Raw genomic sequence first — 10,090 nt, forward strand, 5'->3', positions numbered from 1 at the left:
CAAAGAAAAAAGGTATACAAGACATTGCTGAAAAGGTAAAAGTCTAGTTAGTCATTTTGGGGATCTTTAGCAAAAAAATAGTCAATTAATACACGCCTTTTTTTTTGGGGGGGGGGGGGGTAATGATAGGCGGGTGAGGCTCTAAAACAGTCTCGCCCTTGTATAAAATGTTCTCTCGACGTCCCTGACAGTTCTATAGTGTTGGATGATCGTGTACTTAACATTGGAGCAACAGCTGTTTAGAGCTAAAGTTCGGAAGATAGTACGTAGCCTTTGTTTGTAGCTTTGGTTATATTATTAATACGTTGCTATTATGAAGGATTATCAGAGATTGTAAGATCGAGCAATAGTAAAGTTACTGAAAGTTTTAATTGTTAGTCACGAGTGCAGTGATAGATGTTCTTGAGTGTAGCCTTTGGTGTTTTGGTGTATGTTTGTGACTTTATCTGGCACTGCGGCTTTTGAGTTTTTAAATTTCCCGATTCAAGTGTCTGATGGATGAGCTGAAATAGAAAAAGTTTATTTTTACCTCCGCCAAGGAAGGAGGTTATGTTTTCATCGGTGTTGGTTTGTTCGTCTGTTTGTCTGTGTGCAAAATAACTCAAAAAGTTGTGAACGGTATTTAATGGAACTTGCAGGAAAAGTTGGTAATGACACAAGGAATAGATGATGAAATTTTGATAGTGATCTGGGAATTTTTATGGATTCTTGAAGGATTTTTCATTTGTTATATCTATTTTACATGAGGTATTACAATGTCATGTTCTTTGGTTATCTCCCTTGAAAACACGTTCATCGTTTCCACGTAACCTATGGTGGCGTTTCTGATTCCAAAGTTTATTTTCGCTTCTCTATTAGTAATTTTAGTCGCGTATCTATCTTAAAATGAACTGCTTCGCGGAGGTCTGCGAAGGATGACATGACAAGCCTTGACTACTGAGATCGACTCAAAAAGCTCAGGCTTTGCTCTCTCCACTGCCGCTGTGAGCTCTATATCATCTGTATGATGTGGAGAATATTCCATCAACATTGCCTATCTTTAAAATTGGTCCGAGGCTTGGCCCCCGTGCCATCCGTCTACTACAGAAATGTTCGTGTCGTATCACAACACTATGACAGAACTATTTCACCTCAATTGGCCCTGCTCTCTTCAACATCGTGCCAGACACACATAAAGGAGGAAAGTAACTTCACGGCATTCAAACTATCCCTAGATGATTACCCCCAACAAGTACCAGATAAACCACCCACACCCAGATATGTCTCTGAAAACAATAACCCTCTGCTTGAATGGGCTACGGTTCCCCAGAGCTGACTGTGTATCTCTTCCAGGTGGTGCTATTAAATTAGACATGGCCTGAGTCAACTTCGGCCGAAACTTATCTAAGTAATCTAATCTATGCTGTAACCTATTAATCAAAGCATGATAACGTGGGTAGAGACTGATATCTTAACATTTCTGATATTCTTAAATATAAAAAAAATTATTAAAGATTTATGTAGAACTACATTCAGAGTATGTCTATAAGATACTGTGTTTAGACCTGGTTTCTATCCTCAAAATGTTCCGTTTTGTAGATACAATTTTTTTCTTCTTTATAAAGAAATATGAAATTAGAAAAATCAAAAATCTGCAACAATCTCGGTCCCATGAGTATTGGATAATGGATTTTCAACAGTGTAAAGAAACTGATTGTGGTGATCGTAGTTTTGACGGTGATTGTGGTGAAAGCAGAGACAGTGTTGATGATGACAATGGTCGAGATAAGTATGGGAGGAGGATAAAATAGTATCGGTGGTTATAATGGCGACAGGAGCGGTATGATGTGAGGTGGAAATGAGATGCTTGGCGGAGGTCTGCGCTCTCCCAGTGCTTTTCTGGTTTAAGTTTGTTTCTATCATCTTTGTGTGGTTTCTGCTGCTGAATTTTGATTTTCGAGAAATGTGCAATTTTGGATTACTGATTTTTGAGAATTTTAGGGACTAAAAAGCCATTCATAGGAACAGTGATTCACAGGAACAGGATCTATCTTATGAGAAACAACGGAAAAAGAGATTTAGGATCAGCCCAAATAACGTATGCATGGTACATTGTATCATTTAGGTAGCATCTGCTAAACATTGACAACAACAAAAGCAATTCAACAATCAAGCGCTCAAAAGTGAGATCAACATGCTATATATAAACTGAGAATGTTTTTGCATTTTCCCTGTTGAACGCAGTTGGAAGTCTTTTTTAATAATGTAGAAACGGATCCCAGAGTACTGATGATTTCATCAAGGTTAAACAACGTAGCTCCACGTAGGCACCTGACTCAGAGTAGTTTAACTATGATGACCTGGTTGTGAAGCAGTGTCGAAGGGAATTGGATTAATCCAATTTAAAAAAACTTGTTTCAGAAGTCGAAATTCTATATTCTAGAATACATCGTACTTTGACACCTCGAGTGGAGCGATGTCGTAATTAAATCAATCCAGAAGTGCATTGCTGTTGCTGTTTGGTGGACTGACCCATTTGGAGAGGATTCTGTCTAGCAACTACGCAAGTTATCAAAAAGATCACACACTTTAGAACCAAAAACTGTTATCCTGTACCATTTAGATACTTTACTCTTTCTCTGCTAACACGCAGTCACTAAACAACTACAGAACACGATTAAACAATACACACAGGAGAGATATGGTATACAGTCATCCGAAGAGTTCCTAGAGACCTTAGACGAAACCAACAAAATAGAATCCTCCACCTTAGAAAGTCTGTTCACCAACAACGATTCGATGGGAAAAACAATAAAGGTCATATTGGCTTCAAATTTTGGCAAAAAGCCAGTAATTTTGGGGAAGGAGGGAGGGGTGGTAGATCGATTACATTGACCCCAGGGCTCAACTGTATTTATTTTATTGACCTCGAAAAGATGAAAGGCCAAGTCGACCTCGGCGGAATTTAAGCACAGACCGTATAGACTGACGAAACGTCGCTAAACATTTTACTCGGCGTGCTAACAGTTCGGCCGGCCCGCTGCCTTAAGCAATAGAAATCATATTAAATAATGTACGTAACCCCTAAGGATTAACTCACCTAAATTCCAACCAAGATACGGAGGAAATTGCATCCTGTACAACAAAAGTATTTTTTCGATGTCTATAAGGTAAATAATATAAGCAAAAAGGTAGGGTTGCTATGAATTTTTATTTAAAGCTCACGTTCATGACACTCTACATAGCCATAATAAAGAACAAAATGTAACCAAGTTACAAGGTATGAAGATAATATATTCGTCGTAATGGAAAGATTGGATGGTTGATTGAGAAACTTGGCCGTTCCCAATAAAACGCAAAAACTCATTTGGAAATATGAAAAAGAAAAAGTTAAAAGAAACTTGATAAAAACACTAAAGCTAAAACATAGTCGTGTATTTGATATAAAACGCCTAAGAGAAAAACTTTTGCCGATACATACATACATGCATGTATATATGTATGTGTGTGTTTGTGTATATATATATATATATATATATATATATATATATACATATATGTTTGTGTGTGTTTAATTGTCAGCTGTAATTTTATTGTACACACACGCACACACACTCATACACACACATACACACGCACATACACACAAACCTTCATTCGAACACACACACACACACACATACACACACACACATGCACACACAGACACACATATATGCACACATTGACACACGCACACGTATGTGTTGTGTATACAATAATTTAAGTAAGTTGACAATTTAATTATATCAGCTGTTAATTCATATATTACATTATAATACTCTACTAGCGTGTTGAGTATTATTTAACTTTGTTGCTTATAATTACAAAGAAGCTATATATATGTAGATGTGTGGGTGTTGACATATGTACATCTAATTATATTTACAAACACACGCGCATATACAATCGCAAGCGCGCTCGTACAAATAAATGCCCACACTGATGTACGCCATTTCGTAATTTTCCATGTAGGTCTTTCTGAGAAGCTACATATTTCCTACCACAAGACCGATGAACTGTGGGGAATCCATATCGTTTGTTAAATTGTGTATATTTTTTAAACAATAAATGGTGATTAATCATATCGAAAGCCTCATGAGATCAACAAAAGCTTTATATTATTTTCCTTTTTTCAAACGCACCCTTTATATATTACACTGGTCAACACATATTATCTGGCACAAATTTTATCAATGTCTTTTTTGTTTTTGTTTTTTTTTTTGCTGATTTTGGGAACTGAATCCAAATCTAGCATCAGATTTTGCCTATCACAGCAGATTTTTGAAATATAAAGTCATTTAGTTTTGCTGTAAACAGCTTTGAATGCTCATAAAGAAGAATTAAAGATATGTAGATGCAATTTTTGATAGACAATATGTCTTGTTTTTAATCTAATAAATCAAAATACACTAACATCTAATAAATCAAAACACATTAGCATGTAAGAATTAAACTTGGTAATAACAAAATATGAAAATAAAATCTCAATTCATTGTGGTCATTCATTCAGATCATCTTATTACTGCAAGAACTTACTATTTTTGACAATCTCTTGTGCACAGCTTCTTGAATATCTCTCATATAGCTCCAGCAGCCATCTGTCATCATGTTTGAGTTCCAGCGGCCTTGGTAGCGTTCTTACATTACTTTTACATCTTGATGAAAACGTTCATCTTGTTCTTCGCTAACAGGTTCTCTGGGAATTCACCCAAGTGACTGGGTAAGTAGTGCAACTTGATGCTTATTCTACATCCAAGTGCTTGCAAACTCAAGAGCAGCTCCTCCACAGTATTTTGATAGTTGTCAGCACGTCCTTCTTTTTGATATGGTATCCATCCATAATTAGATCACAGTGGTCCAGTTCATACCTCAAAACAAGTGGGAGGGTTTTAAAGCAAAACTCAGCTTGAACATATGATCCAAAATTAGCATGACAATCCAACCAGAATTATCGCAAATAGTGGTGTAAAGTTACTTTTGGTATGCTACAGGTAAATAAAGCATATGATGTTTGAGAACATCATTATTTAAAATTTATTAATAAGGAGTCCACTTTTGCTGGTCATTCCTCTTAATTTTGTATGTAATATAATTTTAATCTTCGGATTTTTTTAATATGCTAGACCACTGGTTTTAATTGATTAATATCAATTTCTACCCTTATTAATAAATTTTAAATAATGATGTTCTCAAACCGATAAATTAACTGCAAAAATTTATTAACTGCAGAGTTATTTCCGGACTTAGCGCGCCAGATTGAAGAGATTTGAAAGGATACACTGAATGTAATTTGCAGAACTCTACACGTGCTCCCTTTCGGGTGGACGTCTTGTGTCTAGTTCTGGAAATTATATTTTATAAACAGACAGACTACGCTGATGATCCTGCAGATATTTACTTATGTAAATTTTAACAGGTGAAACCATGGTACGTAGGTTAATCGTTTTTTTATTTAGCATTTTTTCATCTGTCTTGCTCTTTTACAGTCTGTTGTGTCGCTAAATTTTTACTGAGAACATATTTTACGTGGTTAGATGATTCGGCATCTATTTCTAGCATATAGGAGTCCACTTTTGCAGGTCATTCCTCTTATTTTTGTATATATATATATATATATATATATATATATATATATATATATATATATATATATATATGTATGCGTATCTATATACATACATATATATATGTATGTGTAGCTATATACATACATATATATACATACATATATACACATACATACATAAATATACATACACATATATATACATACATACATGCATATATACATACATACATACATACATATACACACACATATACACATATATGTATACACATACATACATATATATTTATATATATATACATACGCTTACACAGACTTTCGCGCACGCACGAACACACACATACATACATACACACACACTTCTAAGTTGCTCAATTTATATTTTTTCTGTTAATTCTGTATCGTAATTTATTATTTTGTATTGAAACGGAATGGTTTATAATGTCCTTGTGGTGTTCTTAGAGAAATCATCACCGCGGTAGAAACTGTAAAGTGTCGGACTAAATACATTATAGTAAATATGACTCATTACATTCCCATTCAAATCTCATCAATATTGGATTTTACTTTCCATACCTTGTGATACAACGTTGATTAAAAAGATAGACCAACCGTTTACAGCATGTATTGAATTGATGATACCTTTCCTCTACACGTATAGAGTGGATTCAATTGATTATGCTCTATCAAACAGCATTTTAAATATTTAACAATTGTTGAGCGTACGACGTAAGAAAAATATCTACATGCACCTTTCCGTAAAAGTGACGAATAACCAAATCAACCTTTGTGATATGTTGAGCCCAAAAATTATCTTTCCTCTTATTCATATAACTGGGTGGGGGAACTAAAATACTGCATTATTAATTCTGCTTGTATTGTTCTTATACCAGTCCCAGTCTTCTAGCTGAGGTCTGTCAAGGAACAGCTCTGCCGTTTACTGAACACGATTTCTAGATTAATAACTGTTAAGATACTTCTGGTGGTATATCGTCTGAATTTCATTCCATTGTGAAACTAAATGTACTTACATATTATTTCGATATATTGAATTTTCTAGTTTGATAGTTTTGAGTTATGGATTTGCTAGTCAATCTTAATGATACATAACATGGCTTCACATCCTCCTCTCACCACTACCTTTTGCTCAGTTTAAGGATTCCGGACGACAGTCTTCTTGTGATCAATACTAATAAAGAGTTATTTAAATGTCTATTTGATTGATTGAGTATCGGCTATATTGTTATCTATTCTCAATACTTTTTAAGATGAGCAAGGACTTTTAACGTCATTATGAATGACAACACGAGGCATTTTTGCTGTTGTAAATACAATGATGTTGGCAGTGATGATTTCTACTTGAAACCAAATGACTACTGGAAACAAAATCTTCCTCACCAACCGAAACAATAAAATAGTTGACAGGCTGTTGCGGCGTGGGAGGACGATGGAAAGGTTGGGTAAAGAAAGGAACGGTCATATTTAGTGGAGGGAACTTTCGCTCCTGTTTTAACTGTACGACAGCTGAATAACGGAGAATAAAGGGGCAGGCAATATAGCTATCTTTTACAAAAACACGAATTTCTAACTGTGCACTAATCGCCTCTTTTAACATTTAAAGAACTCCAAAAAGACGCTAGCATCTCAGAAACACACACACACACACCCACACACACAAAGAAATATGGATATTCCTGAAAATGTTTCGATACACACGCATATGATAAGGATATTTACACAATTTATACACGTATATACATAGCAATAGATATCGTGTGTGTGCGTGTTTGTGTGTGTGTGTGTAAGTATGAATGCATGTATACTACCGTGATTGTGTGTGCGCGTGTGCGCGTGAGTACACTCGTGTGTTTGTTATGTCCTATAACTTCTACAAAAGAATTGCAAATTTGTTTATCAGAGTTAGGTCTAGGATTAGATATAAAGTACCGCAACTCATTTCGATTCACAAAGCTTAGCCCGTGTCCAAGGCGCTACAAGCGAGATGAAATCCAGAATAACCAGGATATAGTAAGAGACACTGACTTGCCCACGGTGCCACGCAGTGGGACTGAACCAAGAACCATGTTGTTGGGAAGCAAGCTTCTTACCACACAGCCACATCTATGCCTATACATATATATATATATATATATATATATATATATATATATATATATATATATATATATATATATATATATATATATATATATATATATATATATATATATATATATATATATATATATATATATATATATATATATATATATATATATATATATATATATATATATATATATATATATATATATATATATATATATATATATATATATATATATATATATATATATATATATATATATATATATATATGTGTGTGTATGTGTGTGTGTATCTGGGTGCGTGTGTTTGCATGTTGTTTGCGCGCGCGCCTCTGAGCTTGTATTGTACACACACATTCACACGTATGTACACAACGCACACATATAATCACACACGAACGTTGAATTATGGTTGAACGAATAAGAGAAGAAGGCTCAATACATTTATTTTGTAGTATATATAGCTCATTAACTATTTAACTAGTTACAGCTCGAGAGCTGCTGCCAAGCTGGGACACTGCTGTTAGCTTTTCTATACCTTCACTATTTGCAACCTTCTCTGATATGTGGCATTTAGTGAATGAGAAACTTTGATGCTGCTGCCCTCATTTGTGTTTCCTGCTATGAGGTAGGCCCAACCGAAACTTTTGACAGGTGGAGGTCCAGTTTTGTTTTGGAGATACCTACATCCACCTCATTCAGGTCTCTCAGGCTTTTGTGGAGGATACTGAAGTGCTGTGGGCCCTTGAAACCTTAGCTGTTGCAGTATCTGTTCTGTGTCTTGATGGCGAAGTTAGAACTTCGGTACCATTTAGTTCTGCTGTTTGAGTAACTTTCAATGCCAAAGTTTGATACAAGTCCTTCCAGAATTTTCCAGATGCTTTTCACTGCATATCTTTACCGCCATCGTTCTAGGAAGTAGAGACTTAACGTTTTCAGCTTTTTGCAGTAGTTGATAAGTCGTATTGAGACAATCTTCTTTGTGTAGCTTTGCTGGATTGTTTCGAGTTCCGCTGTTAATTTTACATTGTGTGGTGACCATAGTAGGGAAAAGTAGTTTAAGCGGCTCAGGACATATGCCCTCCAAAGGACATTCGTAGTTTACTTTACTCTCGTTCTGAAAGTTCTAAGGATCCATCCGGCCAGCCATCTGCATTTTATTGCCAACTAAGCTATATGCACCTAGAAAGCTGCATCATTACTCACGTCATTCATTCATTGACACTCAGTTACAACGACAAGGATTCCAATTGATCTGATCAACAGAACAGCTTGCTCGTGAAATTAACGTGCAAGTGGCAGAGCACTCCACAGACACGCATACCCTTAACGTAGTTCTCAGGTTGATTCAGCGTGACACAGGATGTGACAAGGCTGGACCTTTGAAATACAGGTATTACTCATTTATGCCAACTGAGTGAACAGAAGCAATGTGAAAAAAGTATCTTGCTCAAGGACACAACATGCCACCAGGTTTCGAACTTATCACCTTACGATCTTGAGCCGAATACTCTAACTACTTAGCCACGCGCCTTCACATTACTCGTGTCAATGCCCAGGACGCGCACTGATTTTGATTCAAGGATTGCAATACCTCCTGGACCAGTGTATCCAGTCTGCATTTCATTCAATTTTGTGTGCTGTTAACACAGGACTTGGGATTTTCCAGCATTAAACTGCATGTTATTGTCCTCAGTCTACTTATATATTGCATCCAACTCCTGTTGCAGGTGCGCAATATCCCCAGGTTTCTGTATCTTCTGAGAGACTTTTGTATCGTCTACATAACTAGCAAAGATGGCTATCTGAGCAGCTGAGGACATGCCTGAGTGGGCTGCTATGCATAGCAATTGTCCTAAAACAGTGCCTTGTGGAACACCACCCGCTATTTGTGTTCCTTTACAGGTGGATCTATTGTCCACTACTGCCTGACTTCTATCTTTTAGAAAGTCATATAGACACTCTCCACATTTTCCTACAATGCCGAGGTCAAACAGCTTGTGACATATCATACCATGGTCGACTTTATTAAAAGCTTTTGCGAAGTCGAGGTATATAACGTCCAAATTCGAGTTGTTGAGCAGCAGCTTTAACACCCAGTCGTAGTGCTGTAAGAGCTGTCAGGCAGTTTCTGCCTGGTTGAAAACCATGCTGGATGTCAATCAGCAAGTCATTCTCTTCAAGGAACGCAATTAGTTTCCTTCGGACAATTCGTTCCCTGAGTTTGCTGAGTGAGGTCAGAGAGATAGGCCTATAATATTTAGCATCTACTCTGCTTCCTCTTTCATGGATAGGACATATAAAAATTATCCCCTCTTTCAATTTACCTAGGAGCTTACTAATTCCAAGGAAGCTCTGATAAAGAAGCTGCGGTGGTTTTGCGAGAACTCGT

General features: G+C 36.2%; 2 protein-coding genes across 2 annotated transcripts in view; one reads left to right on the forward strand and one right to left on the reverse strand.

Moving 5' to 3' along the window:
• Positions 1 to 10,090, forward strand: part of LOC106876273 (uncharacterized) — a 292,167-nt gene that overhangs the window by 128,995 nt on the left and 153,082 nt on the right. The gene's annotated exons all lie outside the window — the stretch shown is intronic.
• LOC149137546 (uncharacterized) overlaps positions 9,727 to 10,090 on the reverse strand; it is a 597-nt gene continuing 233 nt past the window's right edge. Inside the window, exon 1 of the mRNA XM_089349014.1 lies at positions 9,727 to 10,090. This exon is cut by the window's right edge and continues 233 nt beyond it. Within this exon, the coding sequence (XP_089205140.1) occupies positions 9,727 to 10,090 (364 nt within the window).

The sequence above is a fragment of the Octopus bimaculoides genome, chromosome 1 (assembly GCF_046866305.1).
Source record: "Octopus bimaculoides isolate indiv1 chromosome 1, ASM4686630v1, whole genome shotgun sequence".
Lineage (NCBI taxonomy): Eukaryota > Metazoa > Mollusca > Cephalopoda > Octopoda > Octopodidae > Octopus > Octopus bimaculoides.